This window comes from Sus scrofa, chromosome 7, assembly GCF_000003025.6.
Source record: "Sus scrofa isolate TJ Tabasco breed Duroc chromosome 7, Sscrofa11.1, whole genome shotgun sequence".
Taxonomy (NCBI): domain Eukaryota; kingdom Metazoa; phylum Chordata; class Mammalia; order Artiodactyla; family Suidae; genus Sus; species Sus scrofa.
The window spans coordinates 75732167-75752570 of record NC_010449.5 but is presented as its reverse complement, the minus strand read 5'-3'; the positions used below and the strand labels follow the sequence as shown (position 1 = coordinate 75752570).

Sequence of the window (20404 nt, the reverse complement as noted above, 5' to 3'; positions counted from 1 at the left end):
GAAAAACAGAAGATGACCTTGATGGAAAAAAAAAATATTTTTAAAAAAAAGATACACTGTGGAAGGGGGGAGAATCCCATAACTAACTGCTGAGGAGGGACCTGCTTTGGGGAGTAGGGGAAGGCCCAGGGAGCGGGGCAGGGGGCTGCTCATTCACTCTGGGGATTCGCCATGGACACGTCTCAACTGCGCAAGCTGCTCCCCCTGTTTCCCTGACCCCCTTCACCCTTCGGGGGCTGCTCAAGGGTAGGTGGGAATGGGCGGTAGGAGGGGTTTTTTCACCCAGGGCTCTGGAAGGACACCAAACTGTTCTGCTTGTTACCTTCCCTCCATCTTCTCCCTAACTTTCACAGTCCCCTCCTGCCTGCTCCTGTCCTGCCAGGTCTGCCACCCACCCCACCCCTCTTTTCTGGCTCCCTGCCCCTCCAGATTGCCTGGTGATCTATTTTGTTTCCTTTTGTGTTTCTTTTTCTGTTTTGAGTGTCTTTCTTTGCAGGTTTCTGTAGCCGGAAGATCTCCGTTCCGCTCCCAGCGGCTCCAGTGTAAATTCCCCTTTCCCCTGGGGAAATGCACTACCTTGTTTTGGGGGGTTTTGGGGCATTTTTTGTTTTTCAGTTTTTTGTTTTGTTTTGTTTTTCTTTGCCTTTTTTTCCCTTTTATTTGGAGGGAATGGGAGGAAGTGGGAACAGGGAGGTGGGAGGTGGATTTTGTTTATTTTTTTAGCTCATTTCCAGGGGGTGGGAATTTTTTTTTTTTTTTTTTAATATGTGTCATGAATAAAGTTGTTTTTGAAAATAAAAAATGTTTGGCCTTTTGGGTGTATGGATTATTTATCTATCTTCCTGTTCTCTCTTAGATCCCAGATGGCTGTTAATTCTTTCTGGAAGTACTGGTGTTGTGGAGGGCAAGTTCCCACTTAAAAATTAAAGAGTAGGAGTTAAAATTACAACTAGCAGGAACATTATGTGTTTAGTTGAGGTTGATGGGTTTTCTGGAAAGCATGTAACCCTGATTGGCATTTGAGAAATAAATTAAACGAGCCTGGGAATATGTAATAGGATGGCCAGATTAGAGTGTTGTAATAGCACGTTTTGTGTGTGTGCTCCTGAAAAAATTAATGGGCAAATGAATTATCTACACCAGCAGCACTAGATTCTTACATTAGAGTCTGAGTTGCCTTTCTTTATCCAAAGATGGGCTCAAAAGAAAAATTTTTTTAAAGTTGAGTTAGTGAAGATAATTGCGTTTTGTAATGTTAGATTGGTCTTAAAACCCTTGGATACTCCATCATACCCTACACCGTCCAAGCCTTCATCCATTCTCCATTATTTACAGAGGTCCTAAATACTTAAATCTCCGTTGTACCATCCACTTGGGTTCCTAGGATATTTCGTTCATGATTGCCTCTGCCCTAGATGCTCTCTTGGATAATCTTAGGTTAAAGAAATGGCTCTCCAGGTCCATGGAGCCTTAGCCCACCTCTCCAGTGGCTTTGTATTCTGAATTTTCAGGTCAGTATCAACCATGTAATTTAGTATTCGATCACTTACTGTACCACCTCCTGTCATTTGTTAGGCATTTGGAAGTCTTTAACTAGATTTAGCTAGAACAGTGTGTTCAAGGCTGAGTATGGAAACTTCTGCAGAGGCTGATTAGCAAGAGACTGGATAGAGTGTTCAGTGTTAACCATTTTTAGCAGAAAATGGTTGATATGCTAAGTGCTTGATGCTCTTAATGCTGGGAAAGTCTTGCCTGTCCACCAGGGGGCACTAAGTGGCTATCTAAAAAAACCCTGTCAACTGTTGGATCTTGGTGAATTGGTTTCTTTTAACCCTTTATTTTTAATTTTCTGTCTTCAGTCAGTTGTCAATATTCTGTCTATACTCCATTCTACGTAATTTAAGCAGCTCTCCATCTTCATTGTAGTGGAGTCCTGGCAGGTAATCTCTGGCTCCATGTTTCCAGAAGGACCCCTATACTGCCAAATGTGGAGCTAAGACCTTTCCCAGTTTGATCCCAATTGAATTTTCCTGCCACATCCTGCCCTACATCTGAGGGACTCTGCATTCCAGTTGAGTTTTGCTTTATTTTCATGTATTGCTTATGTTGTTCCTCCAGCCTGCTATGTCCACCTCACACCTACTCTATCAATCATAAGATAGAAGCCAAGGTGTATCAGCCAAATATTGCAATATTTTGGGAAACTTTCTTGATTCCCTGGGCAGGGTGAATCACTATGCATTCAGGGCAAATTTTTCCTCTATCTTGTACTTCATGGTTTCATAATTGAGATAATTACATCCGTTTCCCCAACGGTGTCTTACCCACTTGAGGGCATGGATTGTGCCTTTGTATGGCCTCACAGCACCTGCCTTCCATTTAGTAGGTGCTCAGAAGGTGTTAATCCACCTTGGAGGGTGAGGGTCCCTTTATTCCTGGGCCTGGTGATTGCTATCCTTACAGGAATCAGATTTCCTACTTGACCTGCTCTCCATTTTTCCTTTATCATCCTCAGTGATGTTAGAGGAAGTGGTATGGAAAACCGGTTGCTTTCTTTGAGGAAAATTGGTTCCTATGTCAATCATTCCTAATAAGCTTTCTCTTGACCAAGGGATAGGAGTAAGCCCAGTCTCATTTGGATTCCGTGGGAGGGAAGTGTCCTTCAGGAGGAGAGACTGGGGGAGCCTGTCTAAGATTTCTCTGGAGTGAGAGTCTGAATCTGAGAACTTTAGAGGGACTATGGGTTATAAAAAATGAATGAGGACAGCCCTGTGCTCTCAGCATTTGCCCAAACTGAGAGCAGCAATAGAAAAAAACAGTAGCTGGGTTTTCTCAATTGTGTAACAGCTTCCCTCGCCTTTTTTTCCTCTTTGAGCTGTGGTGTAGATTGCAGACATGGCTCGGATCTGGCGTTGCTGTGGCTAAGCTCTGATTCAACCCCTAGCCTGGGAACTTCCAAATGTTGCAGGTGCAGCCGTAAAAAGACAATGAAATGTCAACCCTGCTAATTTCTCATGCCTCTTTCCTCTTCTTTATGCCTATGATAATCATTCATTCAACAAATAGACATTTACTGAGTACTTACCAAGTGCTGAGCACTGTTCTAGGTGCTAGACTTTGTTATAGAAAAAGAGTCACTAGGAACTTTATTTGCTAAAGAAAAGTCAGCTTGCCATACTTCTGACTTGCATCCTGCCAAAAAGATGTGGAAATTTTTTTATATGTATATACAATTCACATACTATAAAGTTTGCCTTTTAGGTGTACAGTTTTACTGATATTTAGTAGATAGGTTTATAGTAACCAAGGTATTTATACATTTATATATATATATATATATATATATATATATATATATTTTTTTTTTTTTTTTGTCTTTTTGCTATTTCTTTGGGCCGCTCCCGCGGCATATGGAGGTTCCCAGGCTAGGGGTTGAATTGGAGCTGTAGCCACCAGCCTACGCCAGAGCCACAGCAACTCGGGATCCGAGCCGCGTCTGCAACCTACACCACAGCTCACGGCAACGCCGGATCATTAACCCACTGAGCAAGGGCAGGGACCGAACCCACAACCTCATGGTTCCTAGTCGGATTCGTTAACCACTGCGCCACGATGGGAACTCCTATACATTTATATTTACATACATGAATTAATAACTATCACAATTTAATTTTAGAGTATTTTCATCATGCTAAACAGAAACCCTGTAGCCATTAACAAACATTCTCAATTTTTCCTTTGTCTTAGTCCCTAGAAACCACTGGTTTATTTTCTGTATCTATAGATATGCCTTTTCTGGATATTTAATATAAATGGGATTGTATAACATGTGTCCTTTTCTGTCTGGCTTCTTTCACTTAGCATGTTTTCAGGATTTACCCTTGTAGCATTTATCAATATTTCATTCCTTTTTATGGCTGAGTAATATTTCATTATACAGTTGACCCTTCAGCAATATGGGTTTGAACTGCATGGGCCCACTTAAACGTTTTTTTTTTTTTTTTTTCAGTAAATATGTACTTCAGTACTACATGGTCCATGGTTGGTTGAACCCACAGATGCAGAACCATGACACAGAGGGTGGACTGTAAAGTTTTTTTTGTTTGTTTTGTTTTTGTGGCTGCCCTGCAGCATGTGGAGTTCCTGGGCCAAGGATCAGATCTAAGCCGCAGCTGCAGCAACTCCAAATCTTTTAACCCACTGTGCCAGGCCAGGAATCAAACCTGTGTCCTAGCTCTGCAGACACACTGCTGATCCCGTTGTGCCACAGCAGAAACTCCAGTCTATAAAGTTTTTGCAGATTGTGAACTGCGTGGAGGGTCAACACTACTAACTCCCAAGTTCAACGGTATAGGTATACCACATTTTGTTTATCCATTGGTCAGTTGGTGGATACTTGGGATGTCCCATTTTTGACTGTTAATAGTAGTACTGAAGCAAACATCTGTGCACAAATTTTCATGTGACCATGCCTTTTCAGTTCACCTGAGTGTATCTTTTCATGTGCTTGCTGGCCTAGCCATTTACCTATTTTCTGTTCAGATCCTTTGTTCATTTTTTAAATTGGGTTTTTTGTCTTTATTATTGAATTGTAAGAGTTCTTAATATATTCTGAATACTAGACTTTATCAGGTATGTGATTTACAAAGGTACATTTTCCCATTTTGTGGGTTTTTTCACTTTCTCTCTTTTTTAAAATTGTTTTTTGTCCTTTTAGGGCTGCACCAGCAACATATGGAGGTTCCCAGGCTAGGGGTCTAATTGGAGCTGTTGCTGCTGGCCTACACCAGAGCCACAGCAATTCGGGATCCGAACCTCATCTGCAACCTACACCACAGCTCACGGCAACGCCAGATCCTTAACCCACTGAGCAAGGCCAGGGATCAAACCCGCAACCTCATGGTTCCTAGTGGGATTCATTTCCACTGTGCCACGATGGGAACTCCCCTTCACTTTCTTGACGATGTCCGTTGAAGCGCTAAAGTTGCAAAGACTTATGCCTATATTTTCTCCTAAGACTTTTATAGTTTTAGCTCTATATTTAAGTCTATAATCCATTTGGAATTCATTTTTGTATAAGGTGTGAGATAGAGTTCCAGCTTCATTCTTCTGCATGCAAATAATGCATTTGTCCCAGCACCATTTGTTTAAAAGGCTATTTCCCCATCGAATGGTCCTGGCACCCATGTTGAAAATTAATTGACCATAAATGTACAAGTCTCTTCCTGGACTCTCAATTTTGTTCTGTTGATCTGTATGTCCATTTTATGCCAGTAGCACGCTGTGTTCATTACTGGAGTTTTGTAGTAAGATTTGAAAATGGGAAGTATGAGTCCTCCAGTTTTGCTCTTTTCCAAGATCGTTTAGCTATTCTTGGGTCTTTTACATTTCATATGGGTTTTAGAATCATCTTGTCAATTTCTGTAAAAAAGACAGCTAAGATTTTAGCAAGGATTACGCTGAATCTGTAGATCAATTTTTAGAGGATTGCATTTTAACAATATTAAGTCTTCTAGTCCATAAACACATTTTGTCTTTCCATATTTTTAAGTCTTTCATAATTTCTTTAAACAATGTTTTATAATTTTCAGTGTACAAGTGTTAACTTCTTTTATTAAATTTATTCCTAGGTATTTGGGGTTTGCTATTTCATTTTTATTTTGGCTACAGTGTACAACAGTTTGGTATGGGATCTCAGTTCCCAGACCAGTGATTGAATTTAGGCTGCAGCAGTGAAAGCAGTGAGCCTTAACCACTAGACCACCAGGGAACTCCTGGGTTTTGCTAATTTTATTTTCAGATTGTTCATTTTAGTTGTATAGAAATACAATTGATTTTGTATATTGATTTTGTATCCTCCAAGTTCAATTGTAAGTTTAGTAACCTTGCTGAATTTATTTAGTTCTAATAGTTTTTTTTGCAGATTCCTTAGGATTCTCTATATACGAGATCATGTAACCTGCAAATAGCAAGTTTTACGCTGTCTCTATCATTCTTGGTGCTTTTTACGGACATAGCTCATGTTTTGGGCTTTGCTTTATAGCATTTTGTAGATAGTGCGTTTTTTTACAAATTGTGGTAACCCTGTGTTGAAGAAGAAGACTATTGGCACCAGTTTCCAACAGCATTTGCTCACTTTGTGTCTCTGTCACATTTTGATAATTTTCACAATATCTCAAACGTTCCACCAGTGTAAAGATTATGACTCACTGAAGGCTCAGATGCTGGTTAGCATTCTGTAGCAATAAAGTATTTTTTAATTAAGGTATGTGCATTGTCTTTTATAGATACAATGCTATTGCACACTTAATAGACTACACCACAGTGTAAACATAACTTTTTTTTTTCTTTTTAGGGCCACACTTGCAGCATATGTAAGTTCCCAGGCTAGAGGTCGAATTGGAGCTACAGCTGTGGACTATGCCACAGCCACAGCAGCGTGGGATCCTAGCTGTGTTGGTGACCACAGCTCATGGCAACACAAGAACAGGGCTTAATCCACTGAATGGGGCCAAGTATCGAACCTGTGTCCTCATAGATACTAGTTGGGTTCGTTACCACTGAGCCACAGTGAGAACTCCTAAACATAAATTTTATATACACTGGGAAACCAAAAAATTTGTCTAACTTGCTTTATTGCAGTGGTTTGGAGCTGATCCTGCAGTATCTCTGAGGTATGGCTGTATTTCATTTTCTTGCCTCATTTCCCTGGCTAGAACCTCCAGTACAATGTTGAATAGAAGTGGTGAGAAAAACAAAAAAAAGTTGTGAGTGTAGACCTCCTTGTCTTGTTCCTGATCTTGAGGGAAAAGTGTTCAGTCTTTCACTGCTTTGTGTGATGTTTGCTCTTCTTGGGTTTTCATAGGTGTCCTTTATTCCGTGTTTAAGATAAACACTTGCTCTTCTCCATGCACATCGTGTTCTGTTGTGTCTCTAAGCTCTGCAGTTTCTTCTTTTCTATCCTGGCAAACTCAAGACTTTTCCCTCTATTTCCCTGTAAATATCTGAGAAGCTTTCCCTTGACTGCTTCCAACGGTATATGCTGCCCTCCTCAGAGCTGCTGTGGAACTTTTTACAATTCTCTGCATTTTTCATATGAGATTGTAATTATTTGTCTTGCAGTGTTCTGAGCTTTTGCAGGTCAGGACCATGCCCCAGACTGGAGGCAACACCAGACTATAGTAGACAATCAACAAAAATTGGTTGCATGTTAGCCAGGTAGGTTGACTGAATGAGGAATGGGAGTGGCTTTCGCGTCACTTGATTTACTTTTTTCTTTCTTTTCTTTTCTTTTCTTTTTTTTTTTTTTTGGTTTTTAGGGCCGAATCCATGGCACACGGAGGTTTCCAGGCTAGGGGTCAAATCAGAGGTGTAGCCGCTGGCCTACACCACAGCTACAGCAACACCAGATCCGAGCTGCAGCTGCCAACTACACCACAGCTCATGGCAATGCTGGATCCTTCACCACTGAGTGAGGTCACAGATCAAACCTGCGTCCTCATGGATGCTAGTCAGATTAGTTTCAGCTGAGCCATAACGGGAACTCCCATGTAACTTTAAGGTTAGAAATGTACTCTGTGTGTCCTTTTAATTTTCTCCTCAATAATCCATTATGGCCCTTAGTTGTGAATCCAGCCTAAACATTTCATGTTTCATCAGTACAGCCTCTCCAAGGAAAATCCTTTCCTTGTTTATCTGAAAATGGTCTCCAAGTTCCTGGGGTACCTTCTAAACTCAGGATAAGTAACATTCTTTTCTGGTGTTTAGAATTATTTTCTGTCTGGTATGCAGTAAGATTGCAGGCTCTCAGGTGTCAAGATCTGGCTATGGTAATGACCAGTCACCTCAAAAGTTACCTCTCCAAACCTCAATCTCTCCATCTGTAAAAGCCTAAAAAATAATAAGTGTTTTTCATGGAGTTATTGAGGAGGATCCGGTGAGATCATGTTGGTGAATTTTAGACCATCTGACAAGAAGCCAGTTGCAGCGACACACCTTGGACCTTTCCACCTAGACCACTAGTGGCTTGGGTGTGAGGGATTGTATCTTCCTCTCTGCTTCCTTGATGCTTCTTGAAATCTCCCATTTTCTTTGCCTTTGTGTCTTTGGTTGAAGAGAGAGAAGCTTGCTATTTGACCTACCCTCCTACAGGAGCTCCTCCAGCTTTGTGAGTGTTTTTGTTTTCCTTCCCTGGATCTTTTTCCAGTGGTGTGTAAAGAAGGTGTTCGTTGGAGTTCCCGTTGTGGCACAGTGGTTAACGAATCCAACTAGGAACCGTGAGGTTGCAGGTTTGATCCCTGGCCTTGCTCAGTGGGTTAAGGATCTAGCGTTGCCATGAGCTGTGGTGTAGGTTGCAGACACGGCTCGGATCCCGCGTTGCTGTGGCTCTGGCGTAGGCTGGCAGCTACGGCTCAAATTCTACCCCTAGCCTGGGAACCTCCATATGCCATGCGGGAGTGGCTCAAGAAATGGCAAAAAAAAAAGAAAAAAAAAGTGTTCGTCGAAGCACCTCTTTGACACCATTCCTCACAGTGTGCTTTGGACAGTGTCCTTAGCATACAGTAACTCCTTGGCTTTACATGGCTTCTTCCAAAAAGTGCGTATCTACCATCCTGTTGGTTCTCACAGAATCTCTGGAGACTGACTATGATCTCTTGTGTTATCCTTGGCAATTCAGAGCTAAAAAGTCAACGTTGGAATCAGTTCAAACTGCATAGACATTGTTCTACAGAACGTGTGATGCAGAATGTCGATTAACTGTGCGAGAACTGTGGTGGAGTAGAAAGCGCAGCCAGAAGGCCTGGGTTTGAGTCCTGGCTCTGCGTCTTCATGGCAGTTCCTTCCATTTCTCTCATTTCCATTTCCTCAGTAGGAAGAATAAGCTAGGATAAAACCAGTAATACCTATTTCAGGGGACTGTGAAGATTAAATGAGAAAGGTTCTTATGAGTCGTTCAGTAACACTGTGGTTATTACTGAGAGCCCCGAAGTATGGCTTAGCTCATAGAGCTTTGAGCCTTGGACATGGACTTGCATGGGGAAGGAGACAGGAACACTGGTTCTGCAGGCATCTGTGGGTAATGGGCCTCCCTTCTGTGGGAAGAGGATGGCATCAAGACTTGGTTTTCTGAAGACTCCCTCTCCCCAGGACCACCTCACCCTTTCCTGCCTCCAGGCCTTTGTTCTCCCTATATTCTTGGAGTTGAGAGCAATGTACCTGTCTCCTGGGCCCTTGCTTGATGTCTTCCTGCCTCTCTGAGGTTCACCTCTTTCAGGAGGCAGCTTTTTTTTTCTTTTTCATTTCTTTACTTTTTTTCTTTTTTCTTTTTTTTGCTTTTTAGGGCCATACCCGTAGCATATGGAGGGTCCCAGGCTAGGGGTCTAATCAGAGCTACAGCTGCCAGCCTACACCACAGCCGCAGCATCGCAAGATCTGAGCCACATCTGGGACCTACACCACAGCTCATGGCAATGCCAGATCCTTAACCCACTGAGCAAGGCCAGAGATCAAACCCACAACCTCATGGTTCCTAGCTGGATTCTTTTCCACTGAGCCAAGACGGGAACTCCAGGAGGCAGCTTTTTTTTTTTTTTTTTTTTTTGTCTTTTTGCCTTTTCTAGGGCCACTCCCGAGCAGCATATGGAGGTTCCCAGGCTAGGGGTCTAATTGGAGATGTAGCCACCAGCTTACGCCAGAGCCGCAGCAACTCAGGATCCGAGGCACGTCTGCAACCTACACCACAGCTCACGGCAACACCGGATCTTTAATCCACTGAGCAAGGGATTGAATCCGCAACCTCATGGTTCTTAGTCGGATTCATTAACCACTGAGCCACAATGGGAACTCCAGGAGGCAGCTTTTTGATGCTTCAAACCATTGGTCTCTCTTCTTCCTCATTGATACTCCCAGTGTGAGATGGATTTTAAGCTCCTTGAAGGATGGCCCATGCTCTAAATAAGTAGCCAGGATGGTACTGGTCAATAAATCAGGTACAGGAAACATTTGCCGAAAGACTTAACAAATACAGCTTTTGGAAATGTCTCTCATGGGTCAGGCTTGGTGTTTCAAAGTTGAGTGAGGCAAAGTTCTTGTCCTCAAGGAGCTTACAAACTAGTAGGGTAATTTGAGACGAACTTGCAACATATTGTTTAATCCTCATAGCAACCACTGAAGGAAGCTGGAGATTAAGAGATTTGCCCAAAGCAGTAAAGCCAGGCCAGGGCTGGTCTGAAAGGCAGGCCCTGGCACTGAAGGGGAAGGCCTAGTTTCCTACTGCCACCTCCCAGGGGACCTGGATGTTTGTTCCTTACTTCCAAGGATAGCACACAGATTGGAAGGACTTGGGAAGGCAGCCATGGTGTTCAGCAGTGAAGAGGTCTGACTCTAGGATTATATCATACCCCAGTTCCATCACTCAACCTTATAACCTTGGGCAAGTTACTGAGTCTCTCAGTGTCAGTTTTGTCACCTGTGAAAGAATAATGGTGTTCTCTGGTGGCCTAGCAGGTTAAGGATCCCGTGTTGTCACCACTATGGCGTGGGTTCAATCCCTGGCCCAGGAACTTCTGCATGCTGTGAGCACAGCGCCCCCCCAACTCCAACTACTGGGCATCCATTGTTTGGTTTTTGTTTTTGTTTTTGTCTTTTTAGGGCTGCACCAGCAGCACATGGAGGTTCCCAGGCCAGGGGTCCAACTGGAGCTGTAGCCATGGGCCTACACCACAGCCACAGCAACGCAAAATCTTAAGCTGTGTCTGCGACCTACACTACAGCTCACAGCAACACCAGATCCTTAATCCACTGAGCGAGGCCAGGGATTGAACTGCATCCTCATGGATACTAGTTGGGTTCGTTAACCACTGAGCCACAACAGGAACTGCCTGGGCATCCATTATTTTTACCTGCACAATCCCAGTCCTGCTTCCCCTCCCCAGTTGTCAGTAATAGGGGCACAGGTGGCATGATACTCAGGCTAGCCAGTCACTTGCTCTTGTCTTTTCTGGTTCCTTGCTTTTTATGACTAGTTCGGCTTTTCCTTCTATTCTCTGAGTTTGCCACCACAGTGTGCCCCACCAAGTCCCTCTAGTAAGTCCCCTTTGTGTTTAAGTTCATTAGAGTCAGCTGGTTATTATTGCTTGCAAAAGCAAACCAAAAAAAAAAAAAAAAAACCAAACCTTTAATTGATCCAAAAACCTACCTTGCCATGTTGTAAGGATTAAATAATTCAATGAAATTTGTAAAGTGCCTTGCCCAGTCCTAGCAGCATAGCAAGCAATCAGTCAGGGGTGGTAGTTGTCTGAGTTAACAAGGGGGTGGGTGTGAGGGTGAGAAGGAAAGGGCAGGCACAGGGAAGGGGTCAGGGAGGGAGATGGTGACTGGTTTGGGTTCCACGGAGAGAAACCTTCCCCGGGGAGGTAGTCAGAAGGACAACGGAAGAAGGGAGGGAAGTCCAGACTGTGGTATGCTCATTTATTCCAAATGTCTTTATTGAAACAGGATGATAAAGGGAGAGAGAGTGAGGTCTGGGAGGATGTCTTTGAGCACAAGATGGAGCCCAGACCTGGTGGGTACAGTGTGGCGTTCTCTCCCTGTCCCCTGACTCTTGCCAAGGAAGTGAACACAAAGCAGCAGGGAGGAAATGGGGGTGAGGGCAGCCCTCTGAGCTCCTTGCTGGCTGGCCTGAGGTGCCTGAGCCTTCCAGACAGCCCTGCCTTCCTCACTCAGTCCTCCCGCTCTCCTTGCCAGGGCCTTGTGCCACCTTCCTGTATGGGCTAGCCTCCTGCCAGGGTGCTCAGGGGCCACTCAGAGGGCGGGGTTGGGGGTGGCAAGCAGCGGGACGTGGTCACAGCGGTTAGGGGGTGGCTGCCGCAGCAGGGAGGGCCGGCGGCACAGCTCCCCATCCCGGAGCACCTCGGGCAGGAGCTTGCGCTTGGTCTCCGGCAGAAGCATGATGCTGAGGATGCAGAGGAGGGCACAGGCCGCCAGCACCACATGCTGCAGGAAGGCTCCATGGCCCATGTGGAGGCGCTGGGCTGGGCCACTCAGCCCACCAAGTGCCCCTAGAGCCATGATCAGGCCCAGGCCTCGGCCCCTGAGGGAGATGGACGAGGCACTGAGCCTGTGGCTGTGGGCCTCCCCCCGACCATTCTCCAGCAGCTGGCCTTCCCTCCTTCATCCCTCAGGCCCTGGCCTCAGCCAGAGGCCAAGAAGATCCCCTGGCAGCACCCCTGCTCTCACCGGACGGTGGTAGGGATGACTTCAGCAGCAAGGAGGGTGCTGAGGATGCCAGCCGCTTGGGAGGAGAAGAGACCAAGGACGGAGAAGGTGGTGATGGCGGCCTCGTTCAGATCTGGAGGACCAAGAGGAAGCACGTGAGTGGAGGTGGAGGGATCATGCTTGGCCTATTCTCTGCCATTGGGTGGGTCTCTGATCCCTAGCTGGGTGGGTCTGAACCTTCCCTAATGGGTTGAGAAAACAGACAGGATTGTGCGGCCTGGGAGAGGACTGTGGAAGATCTGGGCAGGGTCTGGTTTGATCTTGGGAGGCTGGTGCTGGAAACAAGTGGCTGAGACTGAGGCATCTCTGCTGGGGTTCCTTTGCTGAGCCCACACTGTGGGAAAGGGAGGATGCTCACAATCCCACAGGCCCAGCAGGACCAGGGACGCAATGCCAGTGAGGGTCATTGAGAGAAGCAGGATGCCCCGGCGGCCAAATCGGTCCACGGTGACCCCCAGGAAGACGCAGGCCAGGGCCGCTGTGCCGCTGGCCAGCAGGGAGCACAGGTAGAAGTCGGACGGGCTTCCTCCTCCTCCCACAGGCTGGTAGCAGTGGCGAATGGCATGGGCAATAAAGCTGTGAGACAGGGTGGGAGGCAAAGACCGGTGTTGAATCCCCAATCCAGCCTTTCACAGCCCTGGCTGCCCTCTGCAGGAGTCCTCAGGGTCCCCCTCCCCCCGCCAGCCCCCATCCCAGCTACTGGCCTGGCCCGTGGCTCAGACACCCAGGCTCACTTGGTGAAGCCCAGGATAAGCAGGTTTTTCCAGATGTTGCGGTAGTTGAGGAGGGAAGCGAAGGAAAAGGAGGATGTTGTGGGGAGAGGGCAGGTGTTCTCCAGGTCTTGGGAGAGAGAGAGGAGCTGTCTGTTAGAAGGAACAGCTGAGAACCCAGCGTCCTCCCACATGGGTGGTGGGAACCCTGGGAAAAGGTAGCACAACTACAACAGAGGGTACCGTAGTGTGCATACACAAGGTATTGCCCGGAGGGACCCCTGTCTTACCCTGCAAGGCCTCCTGGGCCTCCTCGCCCAGCATCTGCCCATGAGGCCGGTTCCGCTCAGCCAAGATCCTTAGCACAGATTGGGCCTCCTCAATCTGTCGCTTCACTATCAGCCACCGTGCAGACTCCAGAAACAGACCAGGCCAGCTGGGGGGAGGGAGGGGGTACACTGTGAGGCCACCTCTCTGCTGACCCAGAGATGGACAGCTCCCTCCTCTGAGGGGCTGCGGCTGGAGCAGGCCTGGACGAGGGACAGTGGGGAAGAGGAGGGGTCTCCAGGCTAGAGCTATGCTGGAGGGAAAGATGGGAATGGCCAGGCAGGAGGCGGAGGATGATACTGACCCATAAAACAGGAAGAGGATGCAGGGAGCGGTGATCATTCGTTGCAGAAATCGCCAGTCCTTAGAGACAAGGGCCAGGCCCAGGAACAGGAAGTGCCCCCCTACCCCCACCAACTCCCCTGCCAGGGCCACCCGAAGCCTCTGGGTTGGATCGCACAGCTCCAGGCCTGGAGATACAGCAAGGACAGGGAGGAGAGGCCAGGGAGGAAGGAGACGTGGGAGAGAAGAGGGGAGAGGGAGGGAGGGAGGAGGACAGAGAGCAAGGTCAGACCCTGAGTGGAGGCTGCAGCCATCACCTCCCCCAGACTAACCGCTAAGACAAGGAGTAGAGAGATTGTTCAGTCCTCTCTCCTCCCTTGCTCAAACCTGGGAGGGCTCAAGGATCAGAGGCCCTGGTGGGTGTTCAGCATTCCCAGTTTACCAGCCCTTTCACATCAGACCTCTTATTTGACCTTCATATCAACCATTGTTCAAGGTCATATGGCTACTTAGGATTTCCTTTTTAAAATAAAGTTCATTCCCTGACAGCAGTAAGTCCGGGGCAAGGAAAGCCTTCAAGGTCGTGGGAGGAGAGGGGTACGGAGAAAAGCAAGACCCCTGGATCCTTCAAAGGCCTGGGCAGGAAGACAGCTGAGATTCTGGACAGCCAAAATTTGGGGCTGAAGAAGGGACTGAGGGGGTCCTAGTGAGCAGTGGGAGTAGCCTAGGGATGCAGACAGCAGGTGTGAGCCCCTGGGGAAGGAGCTCTGGGAGGGTGCTACTCACGCATCAGGTAGACACCGAGGTCAACACCAGCAAGCAAAAAGCCCAGGAGGAATCGGAGGGCCATGACACCTGTGGAGGAGCCTGCCGCAGCCCCTCCCACTCCACAGGGGCCCACCAGCCCCAAGGTCAGCAGCACAATCCCACGACGGCCAAACCTGGGAAGCAGGGAGGGCCTCTGGTCACCCAGACTCCCTAGGGGAGGAGTTGCTGGGGCCCAACTGCCTACTTTAAAGTTGGAGGTAAGAGCATGAGGCCCTGGGAGCAAGAGGTAGACTGAGGCTAGAGACTGGTTCCATCAGAGAGGATGGGATATTGCTTAGGGAACTTAGAACCATTGGTCCTTGGGGATGGAGCTATTAGTTAGTGGGGATGGAACTTGTCTTGCTCAGACTGGTCAGAGGAGATAGGGTCATTGATGTATGTGGTTGGAGCTCTTGATCTATGCAGGTAGGCCATGGGTCACTTGTCCATGGGGGTAGCATTGGTCAGTGAAAATGGAGCTCTTGAGCTTAGGACACTGAGTAATTGATTATGGGAGATGAAACCATTGTTCCATGGGGTTGGCCCCTGGGTCTAACCCATAGGGGTGGTCAGTGGGGATGGGACCACTGATCTGTGGGAATGGAGATACTATTGATCAGTAGGGATAATCACTATTCTTTGGAGATTAGACAGTTGATCTTTGGGGATGGAGTCATTGATTCATGAGGTAGGGATCTCAGTCCATGTGATTGGGACTGTTGACTAGTAGGGATGAATCTATTAATCCACAGGGATAATCAGTAAGGATGGGGGTCATAGACCAGAGGAGATGAGACTATTGGCCACTGATGACAGTTACTAACTATGAGTCAGTGAGGACAGTGCCACTGATCCTTGGAGGCCGGGCTATTGGCTTGGGGGGAATAAGATCACTGGTCTATGGGGATGTAGACTGGGTTCACTGATCAGTGGAAAGGGGGCACCAATGCCTAGGGGCAAAGCTACTGATCCAGTAGAGTGGGGCCATTTTTCCATGGGGATGAACTTATTGGCTAAGGCAGCTGAATTTAGGAGACTGAAATATTGGTCTTTGAGGATGAGGCTATTATTCCATAGGAATGATGCTACTGGTCTGTGGAAATGAGGCCACTGATACATGAGGATGGGCTATTGACCTATGGATTTAGGATCATTTGTCCACAGTGATGTGGGACTCTTGGGTAGTGAGGATAGGTATTGCTTTTCGGGAACTGGATTATTGAATGTTGGGTTGCCTTTGATCCATGGGAGTTGAACTATAAATCCATTTGGATGGGACTCTAGATCCCATCTAGTGGAGATGAATCTAATAATCCACAAGGATGGTCAGTGGAGATGGAGCCACCTGGTCAGTGGTGATGGTGCTGAGAGTCAGAGGAGATGGGAATTTTGATCGCTGGAAAGAGTGATCAAATGGTTTTTTTTATCTTTGTGATGAGGCCACTGATTCTAGGAAATGGGGCTTTTGATCTGAAAGGTCCTGAGAGCACTGAAGATCCATGAGGATAGGACTGTTAACCTTGAGGGAGGGGTGCTAATGTGGTCATTGATTCATGGGGTTCAACTATAGATCACCATGAGGGTAGTCATTTGTTTGTAGAGTTAACTATTGATCATTGTGAATGGGGCTGTTGATACTTAGAAATTAACATAATGATCTTTAGGAATGAAGCCATTGAGATCGAGTTTAACAGTCTTCTTCGTGGATGGGGCTATTAGCTGAGATGAGTCTGTTAATCTATGAAGATGGTGAGGGAGGTGGTTGGTGGTGATAGGGACAGTAGAGGAGGAACTAGGGTTTTTGATCTGTGGATATAGAGGTTTTGGTTAGCAGGGATAGGGCTGTCATCTTTGGTGAGCAGGCCACTGATCTGTGGATGGAGGGATTGGGAGTGGGGGAAGAGTTATTTCCTTATGTAGAAGAGGTATGGAAGGAGTATTTCTTGATGGGGAGTGAAGTTGAGACAGGGATCGGGCTGCATATCATCAAACAGAAGAAATCCAGAAAACATCACACAGTCCCATGACTCTGCTTCAGCCTCTTGTGAAGGCTGGCTGCCTGGACCAGCCTCCCTAGCATACCCTCCTCCCTGCTCGCCCAGCCCTCACCTGTCTGCTGGGTAGCCCAGGAACAGGTAGCCAGCAGCAAAGCCCAAGATGAAGAGGATCTGCTCCAGGATCACCTGCCAGCCCAGGTCACACACCAGATCCCACTGGGGATGTGAGAAGGATGGGGTTGGGTGTGAGGCCCCTGGAAGGTTGCTCTCAGCCCACCCCTAGACCCACGGCCCACCAGGCTGCCTCACCTGGCCGATGGCATTGGTGGTGAGCACAGGGAGGCCGTTATAGTCCCAGTCCTTGAGGCAGTGGTTGAAGTCTGGTGGGGCGAAGCCACTGCACGAGGGGTCCGTACTGGTGGCGACACGGCTGGCGGCGCTGGCTGCTAGGGCTGCGCTGGAGACGCTGACGCCGCTGGCGTTGGGGGGCTGCTCCCAGCCAGAGCCGTTGGGGGCAAAGGCCCCATAGTGGCAATGCAGCGGGGGCGCCAGCGTGAAGATGGGGTCCGAGGCCATGCCCAGCGCCACGAAGAGCACGGGCAGGCAGCAGAGGCCGAGCTGCAGCTGCTGGCCGCCGCCCAGCGCCCCCACCTGGGCGAGCAGCGCCTCGAAGCTGAGGGGGCCAGGGGGCACGGCCAGCGACAGGCTGCTGCCCATCCTGTCGCCGCCCGCGTCGCCCTCCCCCTCCCGCTCGCGTTCGCGCTCTCTCTCACCCTGCAGCTGCTCCGTGGGCACCGCATCTCCGAGGGTCCCGACCTGCTGTGGGCGGTGGGGTGAGGAGTTGGGGGGATGCAGAAGAAGGGTGAAGCAGAGAAAACCGCAGAGTAAGGGAAGAGGGAGGGCACGAGGGAGCGCGAGGAAGGTGGTGGGCGGCAAGAGATGCGCGGGAGGAAAATGCCAGGCTCCTGGCGGGGGTTCGGGAAGATGATGGCGTAGCCCCCAGGGCGCAGGCACTTACTCCGTTGGGGCTGGGGGTGATCTCTACAGTGCTGTCGATCTTGCTGCCGCCCCCGCCATTGGGCTCGGGGGTCCCGGTGGCCACCCGGGGAGCCAGCTTGCCGACCGCAGGGGCCCTGCCGGCCCGCACCGAAAGGATGCGCTGCCCTCTGGCCCAGTGGTGCGCCCGGTGCCCGGACACAGAAGCCGGAGAGACCCCGCTCTGCAGCTCTGCAGCCGCAGGCGTCTCCTTCCTCTCTGCGATCTCTGCGCTGCTTTCCCCTCCCCTTCCTCCAGACTCTCCTCCCCTTCCCACGTCAGCAGAACCTTGGGTCCAGACTCTTCGTCAGAGAGAGGAAGGGGGGCCAGGGCCCAGGGGAGGGAGAGGATGGGGTTCTGTCTCTGCTCCCTGGGTCTGCGGGCCATTGCGGTATAAAGGAAAAAAAGCTGAAAGATAGTAGCTAGCCCAGGCAGATGCCAGCGATTCCTCCTTTGCTTCTAATCCTTCTCATCCATCCATCCATCCACCCACCCACCCACCATCCAGTCATTCTTCCATCAGTAGAATTTATTCAGTGTCTGCTATGTTCTTGCCTTGTGCTAGGCATTGGGGATAACAGGATGGACAAGACCGACCTTGGAGTACCTTACCGAGGAGTCAGACAGTATACTGGAAGTTATCACACAGAGCTTGTATATGGTGGACCGGGCTGGGCACTGGACTCAGCCTTGGCTTTGGTCCTCTACAAAACCACTTCTCTGGTTTCATCACCATCACCCTGGCTGAGTCTCCATCATTTCTCAACAGCATTTGGCACTGTTGGCCACCCCTTCCTCTAAACACTTTATTTGTTGGCTGCTAAGTGCCACACTCTCGGATTTTCTTTCTCTTGCTCCTCTTTTCTCCATTTTAGGCTCCTCCTCCTCAACAATATTTAGTGTCTGTGATGTTCAGAGGGTCGGTCCTAGGCCATCCTCTCATCTCACACTCTTCTTTCCACCTCAGGGTCACACCTGTGCCCATGGCTTCAATCATCCTCAGTGTAAATAATCCAAGCCAATACAAACCTGATTCCTAGATTTACATCTCCAGCTCCCACCTCTCTTCTGAGCACCAGACCCATGAAGCCACCTCTTATTTGCCCTCTTACCTCGGCTAACTCACATAGACCTCAAACTCAATACATCCTAGACTAAACTCATGGTCTACCACCCACCCCCTGCAACCTGGTTGTCTTCTAGTGCTTCTTTCCTCACTGAATGGTACCATCTCATCCAGTTGTGGCCAGATGCTCAGGTAACAGCCCTTAAACTGCCCTCTTCCTTACCGCTGTGTCAAATCTTTTACAAAATCCTGTTCATTTTACTTCCTACATAGTTCCCAGATATTGTTTCTCTCCGTGTCTACCACCGCTAGTCAAGGGACCTGTTGTACAGAAGCCTCCTAATTCTTAACCAGTGTTCTGCATCTGCTTTATTGCCATCCCTTTCCCCCCATCTGTTGTTCATAGTGCAGATGGAGTGCTCTTTTCAAAATGCAGATCTGTGAATGTCCCTTTTCTGCTTAATGGCCTTCAGTGTCTTCTCACCATCAAGGTAAATGCTAATATTCTAGACACTTCATACAAGGTCCCATGCTCTCTGCAGCTCACTCTCCCCAAACTCACTTCTCTCCCCAAACTCTCTGCACTCTGGTCACACATTGGTTTTTCCAATGCCACAGGGCCTTTGCATAAGCCTGTTTTTATGCTTAGAAATCTTCTCCTCCCTTGGTCAAGTTCTCATCCTTCAGCTGTCAGCTCAAGTATATTTACCCGAGGGATTTCCCTAACTCCTTGAACTGTTACTCAAAATGTGATTAACAGACCAGCGGCACCCATATCACCTGAGATCTTATTACAAATGCAGAACTGCAGGCCCTTGAGTCATAATCTGCATTTTAACTAGATCCCCAAGTACATGTACATTAAAGTTTGAAATGCCTTTCTCTAAAAGGTTTTTTGTTTGTTTAATATATGCACCTGTGGCATATGGAAGTTCCCAGGCTAGGGGTCAAATCAGAGCTGCAGTTGCAGGCCTGCACCACAGTCACAGCAACACCAGATCGAGCTTCATCTGCAACCTGTGCTACAGTTTGCAGCAATACCAGATCCTTAACCCAGTGAACAAGACCAGGGATTGAACCCACATCCTTACAGACACTACATCATGTTCTTAACCCACTAAGCCATAATGGGAATGCTTCCTCTAAAAGATTTGATACCTAATAGACACTTTATTCTCTAATCTCATGTAAGGCCTGGAAAGAAGCAACCGTCAGTCTCAGCCAGGAAGTCCATCTCCTCCTCTCTCCACCCGATCACACACTTCTAATCTGTCTCCGCTATTGAGAAATTTCCCAAATATGGGAAACTCTTCCAGTGCAATAAGCAGCCTCCCTTCACTCTCCCTTCCCCAACTCATTTTAGCATCTCTTCAGGATTTACTTTGTTGCTGTCACAGCCAACCTTCCTTGGGGATTATTTGTGTCATTGTGTCTGTTTTGGAATTATAATCCCTTTAACTTTGTGATGCTGGGCTATTCACATGCATTATCTTGTTAGGACCTCACAACAACTCTGTGAAATATTATGCTCATCCTCATATTAAAGATGAAACCACAACTCAGAGGGATTGACAGGATTTACCTGCAGACACATAGGTACATGGAGACTTGCACTGAGACCTCTGACTCTAATTCCAGGCTGATTTCTTGAAATTCCTCCTGGAAGGTGATGAAGGATGGCCTCTGTTATAAGTCTTCAATTTTGGTGGCCCCAGAATCTGGAAATGAGTTTTCTTTTGAGAGTTAAATGAGAACAAAGAACCCAAAATGGAGTGGATTAAAACTGTGACTGAATTTTGGACACCTCAAATCCAGTCACTGTGCCAGGGTAGCATCTTGGGAAGGCAGAACTGAAGCAGTGGCTCTGTGGCTTGGACCTCTTTCCCTGTGGCAGGTGGCTGGAG

At 47.9% G+C, this 20404-nt stretch overlaps 1 protein-coding gene across 4 annotated transcripts; it reads right to left on the bottom strand.

Annotated features, from left to right (window-relative positions):
* Window positions 11456-17847, bottom strand: SLC22A17 (solute carrier family 22 member 17). 4 transcript variants are annotated; one of them, XM_013978206.2, is made up of 10 exons: window positions 17418-17847; window positions 16709-17218; window positions 16512-16615; window positions 14382-14536; window positions 13618-13783; window positions 13277-13422; window positions 13011-13116; window positions 12581-12852; window positions 12238-12349; window positions 11456-12091 (listed from the first exon to the last, which is right to left on the bottom strand). In XM_013978206.2, exons 2-10 carry the CDS (start codon window positions 17114-17116, stop codon window positions 11803-11805), a joined length of 1758 nt encoding a protein of 585 aa, XP_013833660.1. In that variant the 5' UTR covers window positions 17117-17218; window positions 17418-17847; the 3' UTR covers window positions 11456-11802. The 4 variants fall into 4 exon arrangements, with proteins under 4 accessions (XP_013833660.1, XP_013833661.1, XP_001928953.3 ...); XM_013978207.2 differs by having other exon boundaries at window positions 16709-17215; XM_001928918.7 differs by having other exon boundaries at window positions 12635-12852; window positions 17418-17838.